Source organism: Zootoca vivipara, chromosome 17 (genome assembly GCF_963506605.1).
Source record: "Zootoca vivipara chromosome 17, rZooViv1.1, whole genome shotgun sequence".
In the NCBI taxonomy this organism is placed as follows: domain Eukaryota; kingdom Metazoa; phylum Chordata; class Lepidosauria; order Squamata; family Lacertidae; genus Zootoca; species Zootoca vivipara.
The window spans coordinates 18,607,605-18,621,582 of NC_083292.1; the positions used below are offsets into that span (position 1 = coordinate 18,607,605).

The following is a 13,978-nucleotide window of genomic DNA, read 5'->3' on the forward strand; positions in this document are numbered from 1 at the left end:
CTCCCGACGCTGCCAGACGATGTTTACAGACAACACAGGTGTTCATCTGCGTTGCAAGCCCTCTGGCACCGTCCCTGGAACATCGGAGCTCTTTCCACAATGAAGGATTGTGCGCTGCAATCAGAGGTAGCCAGATCTGGGGACCAGAATTTGGCAACTGGCTGAAAAACTGAAGGAAACGAGCATGCCATAATTAGTTTAATTGAGCTAAATTCTATACATAAACAATCTAAGACACGTCGGGGGCCTTCTTCCAAAGGGGTTCCCCAGCCTCCATCCTCTCCCCATGTACCAATCGGTCTCTCACACACAATTACACATAAAATTTCTGCCTGGGTGCCTGCCAGGAGTTTTTTTGATAGCTCAAGGCAGGCCAAAAAACTCCCATTGATTGAGCTTTTCATATACTTTGCCTATAGTAGGCATGTCCAACAGGTAGATCATGATCTACTGGTAGGGTGTTCCTGGTAGATCTCTGGCCCCTCAGCGATCTCCTCCCCCCCCCATAAAAGCTCAATAACTTTGGCTTCCTAAAAAAAGGTCAACAACTTTGGTCCGACAATGGGTAGCTCACTGCCAGTTTTTTTTATACTGCGGTCTATTGGGAGTTGGACGTACCTGGCCTATAGTATTTCTGTCACTGAACAGCCTAGCCCATGTTAGCTCTACATTTATCAGAAAGTGGTCACCTTTTATTTTGGCTGGGCTCCTGCATATTCCAGTCCCCTCCTTTTAGCTGCTAAACAAGCCAACATTCAACGGGTGCAGCTGTGGCAAACTTCATCTGTTGAGTTTTAACTTGACTCACATCCTAAACCTACTACCAAACGACGCTATCAGTTATGAGCATGCTCATGTTATGAGCATAAAAACTTTGTTCCTGCTGCTGATCACTGAAGCTATATATGAACTAGGAATGCTCCTCAATAATGTAAGAAAAGCCATGCTTTGAATGGGTCAAAGGCCCATTCAGTCCAACATCCTCACAGCGGCCAACTACAGGAAGTCACAAGTAGACCTACAGGAAGTCACAAGTAGGAACCAAGTGCAACAGCAATCTCCCTAGTTGTGATTTCCAGCTACTTTCCAAGGCGGGAGTCAGGAGCAGGTCAGCAATAACTCACAAGGTGTCAATGAACTTAACTCTTGATTCAAAGAAACAAAGCAGCCAAGGCCTAGTGAGCACAGCAACTCTTCCCAGTAGACTTTGCCACAGTGTCGAGGCAGTTGCAAGGAATGAAGGTCCCTGCCTTCCCATAGCTCTCTAAATTTCCTCCTCCCCTGGATTGTTCCCAAGCAATCTGAGACTTCTTTGCTTTGTCTGTCTTTGTTCCGCCCTCTTCATACCTCTTCTGGCTCTGGGAGACCAGGGAAAAGGGAAGCCGGTCGCAGCAGGACGGGGAGTCTCCCTGGCTTCTTCAACAACCTGCCTCATCTCTGCATAGCTGTCAACTCCCGGGTTGAAAAATAAGGGATCAGCAGCGGCGTGGCACCGGAAGTCACTTCTACGCATGTCCAGACATGTGTAGAAGCGACTTCCGGTGCCACTCTGTCCAATTTCCGGTGCCCAGACATGGGCAGAGCGGCACCCCAAAATCGGTTCTGCGCATGTCCAGACATGCACAGAAGGAGCCTCCCTGGCCGGAAGGAGCTGCTTTCTAAATCTGGGGGATTTACGGGATTTTTTTCAATTCGGGATAACAGCAGGAAACGGATTTAAATACGGGGGTTTCCCACAAAAAAACAGGAGAGTTGACAGCTATGTCTCTCCTGGGCCCCCTTCCTCTCCTGCCTCTGAGGCTGGACTGCTCTCTGCCACAGACTCTTCCTGCTCACTAAACCCTGTTACATCTTCAGCTTCTGACACCTCCCCCCCTCACTCTGCTCCTTCTTCTCCCTCTGACCACTCATTGTCTTCCTACCACCAACCCCTGGCTCTGAGCCTTCTTTGCTTGGGGGCGTTTCCCAGCTGGTGCCCCCACCACTACTTTGCATCCAAGCCAGTCCATGACACCAGAAGTAATCAGTTCTCAAAGGTTTTGAAGGCATGGAGGTCCTCTTGAAGCAGGGATAGGGAACCTCCAGCCAGTGGGCTTTATATGCCCCAGCTTCCCCACAAGCCCCACCCACCTGCCCCATCCACATGCCTGACATCGTTTCCTGCAGTCAATAATTGCACAGTGTCTAGGAGGGGATGTAGCATGGGCAAATGATGCGGCAATCCTGCTTTTAGGGAACATTGAGTGAGTAGTGCTTTGGGGAATGGACACCACTGGCCAGCTTGGGCTGTGTCGGCTTCCTGTATTAACCACTGGGGGGCAATGTCTCTCCTTAAATGAGTACACATTCTAGTGCTCTTAATTCAGATTAGAGCTGGGGCACAGGTTGAGTTTGGGATTGATGAATCTCAAAATGGAATTAAGATTGCCGGAAAAAATATCAACAACCTCAGATATGCTGGTGACACAACCTTGATGGCAGGAAGTGAGGAGGGATTAAAGAACCTTTTAATGAGGGTGAAAGAGGAGAGCACAAAATATGGTCTGAAGCTCAACATCCAAAAAAACAACAACAACAAACCCAAGATCATGGCCACTGGTCCCATCACCTCCTGGCAAATAGAAGGGGAAGAAATGGAGGCAGTGAGAGATTTTACTTTCTTGGGTTCCATGATCACTGCAGATGGTGACAGCAGTCACGAAATTAATAGAAGCCTGCTTATTGGGAGAAAAGCAATGGCAAACCTAGACAGCATCTTAAAAAGCAGAGACATCACCTTGCCGACAAAGGTCCATATAGTTAAAGCTATGGTTTTCCCAGTAGTGATGTATGGAAGTGAGAGCTGGACCATAAAGAAGGCTGATCGCCGAGGAATTGATGCTTTTGAATTATGGTGCTGGAGGGGACTCTTGAGAGTCCCATGGACTGTGAGAAGATCAAACCCTGAAGGAAATCAGCCCTGAGTGCTCACTGGAAGGACAGATTGTGAAGCTGAGGCTCTAAGACTAAGGCCACCTCATGAGAAGAGAAGACTCCCTGGAAAAGACCCTGATGCTGGGAAAGATGGAGGGCACAAGGAGAAGGGGACGGCAGAGGATGAGATGGTTGGGACAGTGTTCTTGAAGCTACCAACATGAGTCTGACCAAACTGCGGGAGGCAGTGGAAGACAGGAGTGCCTGGCGTGTTCTGGTCTATGGGGTCACGAAGAGTCAGACCATTGTCCTTCTGGGCATGTATTTGGTTGAGGTTGCTGAATTAGAAAAAAAAAGTAATAAAGTGCATATATGTTATGTGTGTATATACATATCTATAAATGCACATGCCCATACACCACAGGTAGAGAGATGGGAGTAGACACGCATAGATCTTAGAGACAGCTCTTGGAGCGGTTACAAGGTAGAGTGATGAATGAGAATCATCTCAACAGCCTCCAGTGACTTTGGCGTTGGCGAGCTCCCCCCCCCCCCCCGAAGATAAAGATGTTCTTGTTCCTGGTGGGAGGGAATGAAGAGAGCAAGGGAAGCAGAACAAAGTGGGGGTCTTGGCTGCTCAGGAAGAGGCCTTTCCCAGGCAAAATCACCCTGCTCTTCATGCACTGCTCCCATAGAAGAACGCACAAGGTTATCTCCACGCAAGATTGCTCAATTGCTCCTGGTACCAACCTCGACCCTTGGGTGCATCTCCATAAACCAGGCATCCCCAAACTTCGGCCCTCCAGATGTTTTGGACTACAATTCCCATCTTCCCCAACCACTGGTCCTGTTAGCTAGGGATCATGGGAATTGTAGGCCAAAACATTTGGAGGGCCGCAGTTTGGGGATGCCTGCCATAAACTGTCGCGCCCCCCCCCCCGGCAAGGCTGTGATGATGTTCCTTCCACCCATCATCACAGAAGAAGATTCCACCTAAACATTAGGAAGAACTTCCTGACAGTAAGAGCTGTTCGGCAGTGGAATTTGCTACCGAGGAGTGTGGTGGAGTCTCCTTCTTTGGAGGTCTTTAAGCAGAGGCTTGACAGCCATATGTCAAGAATGCTTTGATGGTGTTTCCTGCTTGGCAGGGGGTTGGGCTGGATGGCCTTTGTGGTCTCTTCCAACTCTATGATTCACCCTGGCACTGCCAGAAGCTGCCCCTAAGTCACTTTAGCACACACACAGTGCCACAAAGCAGCTGCATTGCATGATCTGAGGGTGGGGGGCACCGCAGGCCTAGATTGAGGAGAGGGCAAGAGGATATGGCCCAATCACCTTCTAAATCCGGCCCGCAGACGGTCCGGGGATCAGCGTGTTTTTACATGAGTAGAATGTGTGCTTTTATTTAAAATGCATCTCTGGGTTGTGGGGCATAGGAATTTGTTCATCCCCCCCCAAAAAGAAATATAGTCCGCCCCCCCCCACAAGGTCTGAGGGACAGTGGACCGGCCCCCTGCTGAAAAAGTTTGCTGACCCCTGAGGTAGCACAAGCTCCAGGCAGCAGGTTATGGGGCTGGCGAACAGCATCCTGCCCTGAAGATGATGTGGTGTGGGAGAGAGAGAAGAGAAAGATGTTGCAAGCAACACACACTCAGTGCCTCCCACGTTTTACAGCTCCCAGCTGGGAATGATGGGAGTTGTACTTCAAAACCTATGGAGTGAAACGAACTGGGGAAAACTGGGGAATGGGATTTTTTTCCTGGGTAAGTTTTACTGAAGTTAAGTGGAGAAATAATGGTCATGGGGCAATTCAACCCTTCTCTTTCCCCCTGGTTGTTCTTCTCCCTTGAGATGTCCTCCTTTGAGCTGTATTTCTCCCACAGAGGGGATATATATATATATATATATATATATATATATATATATATATATATATATATATATATATATATATATATATATATATATAAAACAGGCTAAACAAGGGTCACACACTGCCGACTCTTTTTGCAGGTCCTGCCTATGTGCAAGTACCCTCTTGGAGCAGCTCCACACAAAGGAAAGGGGGCAGATTTGGGGTGCCACGCAGTTGCCCTTCATGACATGCCGAATCTGCCCCCCCCTTTGTAAAGGCTTCCTTGGCAACAGGAGGTGGGGGAGAGAGAGGAGACGCTGGCTTCCTGAAAAAAGCCGTGTGTGTGTGTGTGTGTGTGTGTGTGTGTGATCTCAACACATCCACCCCACCCCCTAAGTCCTTTCTTTTCCTGCTTAACAAGGCCAAGAGTGAATAGGGGAACTTTTCGAGGGGTTGAACATGAAAGACTGAGCAGGGAGGGGGGGGCAAATGAGGAGGGAGGGGACCCTTTGCAAAAGCCTCGGCCTCTCTCTCTGCTTTCCTCAATCTAGTCGAAGGTGGGGGGGGGGGTGAGAAAAGGGGAGGGACTTGCAGGTGAACTATAGCTATATGTTGCATTGGATATGCAAATATATTTTGCAAATAAGACAGAGGCACCTTGAGCCGAAAGTGGGAAGGGTTAAGAGTTTCAGGCTAGACAAAGTTCTCCTCCGCCCCCCTCCTCCACCCTCTGCTGGAAATCCAGCCCCCGTAAGGCTACCCTTCCCCACTGCCGGGGCCCTCCAGCTTGTGGGGGAGGAGGAAAGAGGAGGCCCTTTTTTTATACTTTTGCGCTCTTTTGATCTATCCGGCGCAGCCTGCACGCTTTTGCAGGCGCGCGCAGCAGCTGACCAGCGCCCTCCTGTAGCCAAGCTGGATGCGGAGAGAAAGGAGTTGAATGCCATTTTCTCCTCCCGTGCTTTTCTTTTCTTTTTTTAAAAGATAGATCTCACTCCTGCTTCTAGATATTTGGGGTTTGCAGCTTGTAAGAAAGCAGCAGCAGCAGCGCGCAGCTGAGCTCCCCCCCCCCTCGCTCTGTTTTGGCTGAAGCCCCTGGATTTATTCCGGCTGTGCGCGCCCTCTCTCTCTCTCTCTCCTTTGCCAAGCGGAGGACGTTTCCTCTCGCGCGGTTGCCTTGGCTGGGCGTCTCAATGAGGACTCCTTAAGCCGGCGAGCCTTATGCGCGTCGGGGTGCACGCACGGTTCGCTCGGGAGGTTTTCCACCCATTCTCCCCGCCATCAGAAACACGGTTGCCTGGAGGAGGACGGACCGGCTCTCTAGCTGCCCCGCGGCTCCTTATGGAGACGGCCGGGAGAAGGCGGCGGCGCTGGCCGGGCTGCCTCCGAGCTGCGCTGTGGCTTTGCTGCTTGCTCCCGGCGCCGGTCAGCTGCACCTGGAACCGCGCGGGGCTCCAGTACGCCAATCGGAGGTAAGGCGGGCGTGTGGTTACTCCGGGTGGCTTAATGCGGATTGTGCTTTTTAATGCCCAGAGCTCCTTGGGCTAGGCCTATCGAATTGCCTCTGGGAAGCTGGCAAGCCCTGTTGATTTATCTCATTGCAGATAGACTGCTCCTACACAGGGGAGCCCCATGTAGGTTTCCTATTTTATTTATGTCATTCATAGGTTCACCTTTTCCTCCAAGGAGCTCAAAGTGGTGTGCAGGAGTGCTGGCTTGGCCCTGCGACTGTGGGTACCTGGGGCTGTGGGCGTCATACAATGGGCCCCTTCATGGGGAATTTTGTGGGTGCTGGGGCACCCAGCGTCCCAGGGAGTTGGCACCTATGGTGGCATGCATGCCCCTTCCCAGCTTTATGTAACCCTCCACAACAGCCTTGTGAGGTTGGTTAGGCTGAGAGGCAGGCCCAAGGAGACCCAGTGAGCTTCCTGGCCAAGTGGGTATTGGAACACTGGTCTCTCCCAGGTCCTCGTCTGGTGTTCTAGCCATTATGCCGCACAGTCATGTTATTTACTAAGAAAGGTTTCCAGAGTGGCTAATGATCAAATCATACATGAAGCTGCCTCAATACCGAGGCAAGTCATTGGCCCTTGTAGATCAGTGATGGTCACACTGACAGGCAGCAGCTCTCTGGGGTTTCAGGCAGGGAATGGTTTCCTCCCACATATGCAGACGAACTGGTGAATGAATGTAGGACCTGTATGCAAAGTGACCGCTTTGCCATTGAACTGCAACCCTCCCTTTCTGATATTTATTGTCTTAGCTGCTGTTGCCACCCTGGTGGATGAAGGGCAGTAAACAGAGGGAACAAATAGCATAAGAAATAAAAATGAAATGAGAAACAACGGGGCACACACAGAGAAAGGGCTGGGCAGGGAGGAGGAGAAAAGCAAGCTCAACTCAATCAGCAGAGCGTGAGAATCTTAATCTCAGGGTTGTGGGTTCAAGCCCCGTGTTGCACAAAGGATTCCTGCATTGCAAGGGGGTTGGACTAAATGACTCTCGTAGCCCCTTCCAACTCTGCAATTCTATGATATACCAACCAGCTGGGATGGGGATGGAGAGAGTAATGGATGTGTTCAGACTATGTGAATTTGCACCAACTTTTGAAAACCGCCTGGGCTGCTGGCCACCAATGGATCTGGTGACAGTGAATTTGATAAGTTAATTGTGCTCTGTCAGCTCTGAAGTTAGGGTTAGTTCTGAAGGCATGTTTTAAATAACCATATAAAAGTTGTATTAACTTTTATACTTGCAGTGAAGGAAATTAAGGAATGGTGAAATGATAGGACCTCCCCACCCTCATTTTGAATATCGTTTTAGAGCGCTCCTAGTCTATATTGCGGGTCTTGCAGGGTAATGACTAATCTAGCTACAGTACTGAATTTAGGTATAAATGGCAAAGGGTAGCTGTGGTTTTGGTTCCCGCATTGGCTCGGGAAGTACAAGCTATGTCAGCTCGCATCAAAACGCGAACCGGATCAAATTTCTCTGCAATCCTTATTTGTGACACGTATTTTTGGGGTAGCAAGTCTTGGTGAAAGGGCCCTTCCAAAGGTTTTGCTAGCAACATTGGCTAGCAATAAATAAAGCAAAGGACACCTGCAACAGTGTACGTAGAACAAGGCAAGTTAAGCAAGGGTGGCCCATGTCCAAATACAGGTGCCACTTGTTCTTTATCTATCACTTTTATATTCCACCAAGGAGCTTGAGACAGCATAGATGGTTCTCCCCCTCCTCGTTTATTCCCTATCCCCACAGCAACCCTGTGAGGTCGTTTAGGCTGAGAGACAGTGACTGCCCCTAGGTCACTCAGTGAATTTCTGTGGCTGAGCGGGGAATTGAACCCTGGCCTCCCAAGTCTTAGTCCAACACTCTAACCACTATACCACACTGGCATTCCTAGCCTGGGAAGCCTCATTGGGGAGGGACCTCAGGCCCAGGGACCAAATGTGGCCCTCTGTTCTCCTTTATTTGGCCCCTAGCCTTGCCTTTCACCTTCCTCCAGTGTTTTCGCCTGGCTGGGCTGTGTCCTTGAAGTCTGATGAGGATGCTTGCTTGCTTGCTTGCTTGGAGGACAGAGAGTCTGTAGCACTAGAAACCAGCCTGCTGTACAAAGGGAGACATTTATGCCTGTTGCTCTGCCCACTCTCAGTTCCTGGCATGTAGCCCCCAGGCTGAGAAAAGGCACTGGGCTCCTGCTACAAAGTCTGCTGCACCAGGTTGAGAGGGGGGGAAAGAATGTGGAGGCAGGAAAGGAAGCATTTCCTACTCTTTGAATGACCACAGCTAATTATAGGCATTACCCTGATAAGGTTGGGGGTGGAGCATCCTGGCTCATTCTGGGCCATCGCTTGCCTGTGATGGCAATGCAGGAGTCGGGTAGCATCAAGCGTGTTGGGGCTATGGAATTTTCTGAACCGCCAAGGTGATGGTAGCCCATTGCAGCCATATATGCTTATTTCTGCTTGCTGCATTTCAAGCGGGTTCCGCTCTGGCCTTCAGTAAACACTGCAGTCAAGTGGAGGGGGATAGTGGAAACCTTACTAGGTAAAGGTAAAGGACCCTGTGGTCTAAACCACTGAGCCTCTTGGGCTTGCCGATCAGAAGGTCGGCGGTTCGAATCCCCGCGACAGGGTGAGCTCCCGTTGCTGTGTCCCAGCTTCTGCCAACCTAGCAATTTGGAAGCATGCCAGTGCAAGTAGATAAATAGGTACCACTGTGGCGGGAAAGTAAACAGTATTTCTGTGTGCTCTGGCTTCCGTCACGGTGTCCCGTTGTGCCAGAAGCGGTTTAGTCATGCTGGCCACATGACCCGGAAAGCTGTCTATGGACAAACGCCGGCTCCCTCAGCCTGAAAGCAAGATGAGTGCCGCATCCCATCCTTATTTGTCCTTTGACAGAGGACAATGGGTTTTGTGTATCCTTGCTAAGTTATACTCTGACACGATCCGAGTCAGACCGTTGGTCTTTCTTCCTCAGTATTGTCGACACTGGCTAGATTTCAGAGAGGATTCTCTCCTAGTGTTATGTGGAGATTGAACAACTGGGACTTTCTGCAAGGCAAATCTTCTGTCACTGAGCTACAGCCATTCCCCTGAATGCCTTCATTGTTTTCCTGATAAGTTAGATAGATTTTTTCCTGAGCATTAAATTATTTTTTGGTGTGACTTGCTTTGGTGGCATTTTTCCCCTCTGTAAATGAATGGTGACATAGAAATATTTCAATTAAATAAAACGGCATAGGCTGCATCATGCATGTACTTTTGGGTCATATCCATGCTATACATTTAAGGCACTTTGATAGTCATCTCTCCCCCCTGCCCTGAATCCTAGGAACAAAAGTTGTCTGCTCTGCAGTGTTTGAAATTAGCCAGGGGCCAGGTGCATTTTGCACCTGGCTACCGGCCACTTGCGACCAAGTGAAGATGCCTGGGCTCCAGGATGGCACCTGATGTCTCCACCATCTGCAAATGCATGGAGACGCAGGTCAGTTTTGTGTCCAGGGCAGCCGTCTACCAGCACTACCTGGTACACTGGCCGATACCCTACCTGCCCACGGACTGTCTTGCCAGAGTGGTGCAAGCTCTGGTTATCTGCCACTTGAACTACTGCAATGCACTCTACGTGGGGCTACCTTTGAAGGTGACCCGGAAACTGCAACTAATCCAGAATGGGCAGAATGGTGTCCGGGAGTGGCCGCCGGGACCGTGTAACACACTGATCCTAGAGGATATTCATTGGCTCTCAGTACGTTTCCGAGCACAATTCAAAGTGTTGGTGCTGACTTTTAAAGTCCTAAATGGCCGCAGTCCAGTATACCTGAAGGAGCGTCTCTACCCCCATTGCTCAGCCCGGACGCTGATGTAACCTACTCCGAGGGTCTTCTGCTGGTTCCCTCCCTGTGCGAAGCAAAGTTACAGAGAACCAGGCAGAGGGCCTTCTCGGTAGTGGCGCCCTCCCTGTGGAACACCCTCCCACCAGATGTCAAGAAGATAAACCACTGTACAAGTTTTAGAAGACATCTGAAGGTAGCCCTGTTTAGGGAAGTCTTTAATGTTTAATGCTTTATTATGTTTTGTGTATTCCCAGCCAGATGGGCGGGATATAGATAATAAAATTGTTGTTGTTGTTGAAAAATACGACTTGTATCCGTCTGGGCCAAAAATGGCAACTAGGCATTTCATTTTGGCGGCTGTAATCCTGGCTTAAGGAGACATTTGGTGCTTAGCTTACATATCTGAGTTTCTAGCGCACTCCTGCCAGCCACAGTGGCTGTGCTCTGCCTTCACAGTCGGAGGCAGCAATGCTTCTGAGTACCAGTTGCTGGAAACTGCAGGAGGGGGAGAGGACTTGGGTTCAAATCCCGCTTGCAGGTTTCCCACGGGCATCTGGTTGGCCACTGTGAGACCAGGATGCTGGACTAGGTGGGCCATTGGCCTAATCCAGCAAGGTTCTTCTTGGATTTTTACGTTCTTTCTTGGGGAGGGGCAGCCCTGCCTTAAGGGAGAGCATCCCTTTCAGCCATCGGCAATGCTGGCCAGATGACGTTCTTCCCCAGACCAGGCAGCCTGCCTCCCAGGCGTCATGGGAACCGTGTCTAGGGAGGTCTTGCTGCTGGAGAGCGGAATCGAGACAGCTGCAGAGCGCATCTTGCGGTGGGCCCAGTTTTGGGGTGAGGGGGGGAGGGAGCCCGTCCCTCTTGGCGGGCTGGGATCTTGGCCACAAGGGCAGCCCTGTTGCTGAGTGTTCACATTCCATGAGCGCTAGTGACAACCCCTTCCAGCTGCTCTGGGGTGAGCGGTCGTTGGCCAGCCAGCCAGCCACCCACAAGCCTGAAGCCTCAGGCCCAGAAGAGGCCAGATTGACAGGGGGAAGGCAAGGCATAAAGAGGTTTTTGTGATGGGCTCCGGGGGGGGGGGCAGTGGCGAGGGTGTCGCATGGCCTTGCTCCAGGAGGTAGGTGGTGGCCGTGGGGCTGGCATGATGCTGAGGAGGAATGTGACAGGAATGTCAGAAGTAGGGGAGTTGTCGCCCCCCCTTCCATTAACCCCGTGCTCAAGACATGGGGCTTTTTATCAGCCTTTAAGAGTAACCACCTTGACCCCTGTGAGACCCCTCCCCCAACCCCCTAAAAAATGATCAAAGAGACTTAGTAAGTTTCCCGTCCTCATTGAGCCCTTGGACAGCAGACTGGGGTCAGAGTCTGGCGACCTCACTCCATTAGTTCTGCTGGGGCAGGCCTGCTCCATCAGGTCTCCTTTCCTTTCAGCTGTCATAGAAGAAGAAGAAGAAGAAGAAGAAGAAGAAGAAGAAGAAGAAGAAGAAGAAGAAGAAGAAGAAGAAGAAGAAGAAGAAGAAGAAGAAGAAGAAGAAGAAGAGTTTGGATTTGATATCCTGCTTTGTTGTTGTTGTTGTTTAGTCATTTAGTCGTGTCCGACTCTTCGTGACCCCATGGAGCAGAGCACGCCAGGCACTCCTGTCTTGCACTGCCTCCCGCAGCTTGATCAAACGCATGTTCGTAGCTTCGAGAACATTGTCCAACCATCTCGTCCTCTGTCGTCTCCTTCTCCTTGTGTCCTCCATCTTTCCCAACATCAGGGTCTTTTCCAGGGAGTCTTCTCTTCTCATGAGGTGGCTAAAGTATTGGAGCCTCAGCTTCACGATCTGTCCTTCCAGTGAGCACTCAGGGCTGATTTCTTTCAGAATGGATAGGTTTATTCTTCTTGCAGTCCATGGGACTCTCAAGAGTCTCCTTCAGCACCATAATGCAAAAGCATCAGTTCTTCGGCTTTGTCCATGGAGTTTTCTTGGCAGGGATACTGGAGTGGCTTGCCAGTTCCTTCTCCAGGTGGATCACGTTTAGTCAAAACCCTCCACTATGACCTGTCCATCTTGGGTGGCCCTGCACGGCATAGCTCATAGCTTCTCTGAGTTATTCAAGCCCCTTCGCCACGACAAGGCATTGATCCATGAAGTAATCCTGCTTTATCACTACCCTAAGGAGTCTCAAAGCAGCTAACATTTTCCTTTCCCTTCCTCTCCCACAACAAACACTCCGTGAGGTGAATGAGGCTGAGAGACTTCAGAGAAGTGTGACTAGCCCAAGGTCACCCAGCAGCTGCATGTGGAGGAGCGGGGACGCGAACCTGGTTCCCCAGATTACGGGTCTACTGCTCTTAACCACTACACCACACTGGCTCTAGAATAAATAGAATTCTAGAGTTGGAAGGGACCTGTCTTTTGCCACGCTTTCCCTATATGCAGAGTGCAGCATGCAGTTCAGCGATGTAGGCAGGCCTGAGACTGGCTCCCCTCCTTTTGGGAATGAATGGAGCCCTGTCTGTAGGTGGTCTCTTCTGGTTTAAGGACTGTGCGGGGCAGTGGTTGCTGGGCAGCCGAATCCTTGCCTCTCATGCTGAATGGAATGGCAGAAGTTGCTTGAGATCCCTTTGATCTTGCTTCATCCGTGAGGCTGCAACACAATGAAGCTTCTGCTGGGATGCTGGCTTGAACCTCTGGGGTTGTGTAAAAGGTGGAGGCATGCATGATTTGGGGCTGAACTGGTATGTGTGGGAAGAGATAGACCCCAGCCCTTATAAATCTGGCTTTTGACAAGTCAGCAAAGTGTCTGGCCAACATTTGCAACAAACCTGTGTGCTGTTGTTTGTTTGTTGTTGTTGTTGTTTTAAGTGGTGAATTTCAGGAAGCTCAACAACTTTGAGGGAAAGCTTTTCCAGAGGGATTGCAGCGAAAGCAATAGAGCAGGCATCCCCAAACTTCGGCCCTCCAGATGTTTTGGACTACAATTCCCATCATCCCTGACCACTGGTCCTGTTAGCTAGGGATCATGGGAGTTGTAGGCCAAAACATCTGGAGGGCCGCAGTTTGGGGATGCTTGCAAATAGAGGGTTGCTGCATCCAATGTTAGCCCTACTCAGGGTAGACCCACTGAAGTGGCAGTATATGGCTATTGCTATGGCATTGGGCTACAGCAGGCACCCCCAAACTTCGGCCCTCCAGATGTTTTGGACTACAATTCCCATCATCCCTGACCAATGGTCCTGTTAGCTAGGGATCATGGGAGTTGTAGGCCAAAACATCTGGAGGGCCGCAGTTTGGGGATGCCTGGGCTACAGCTTTATCATCGCTGTTGACCACATTGACTAGGGAAAGGTCAGAGGGAAACAAAAACACCTTATCTTCCAGGAATTTGTCTAACCCACTTTTTGAAGCCCTTCAAGTCGGTGGCTGTCACTGCCTGCTGTAGGAGTGAGTTCCACAGATTAACTATGCACTGTGAAGAAGTCCTTTCTTTTATCTGTACTGACTTCCCCAACATTCAGCTTTGTTGGACTTCCACGAATTCTAGTTTTATGCAAGAAGGAGGATTTTTTCCCTTAATCCACTTTCTCCGTAATTTTATACACTTCCATCCTGTCACCTCCTTCTTGCCTTTTCTATAAGCCTGAAAAGTTCAAGTTCATTAATGGAGCACAGAGGGGGCTTTAACTCTTTCCACCCACTGTAATTCTCATCAAGAATATCTCCCCCCTCCCCGCCAGCTGCTATTGGTCCCAGGAGGGGCAATTTTTCTCAAGGCTGTGGTGTGGGAAGCAAATATTAACTGGGCTCCAAAGTCCTAATCTTGTCAGTAGTGTTTCTGTTTGACCCTCAGCCCCTTTTGGGTAGTGTGCTCCCATGTGAAACTGTA

General features: G+C 50.2%; 1 protein-coding gene across 4 annotated transcripts in view; it reads left to right on the plus strand.

Moving 5' to 3' along the window:
• Positions 1–5,892: 5,892 nt before the first annotated feature.
• The window catches only part of EMID1 (EMI domain containing 1), a 67,003-nt gene continuing 58,917 nt past the window's right edge, over positions 5,893–13,978 (plus strand). For all 4 annotated transcript variants that reach the window (XM_060269420.1, XM_060269419.1, XM_035099171.2 and 1 more), the window contains exon 1: positions 5,893–6,237. In XM_060269420.1, coding sequence (XP_060125403.1) covers positions 5,987–6,237 — 251 coding nt within the window. In that variant the 5' untranslated portion in view covers positions 5,893–5,986. The remainder of the gene's footprint in view (positions 6,238–13,978) is intronic.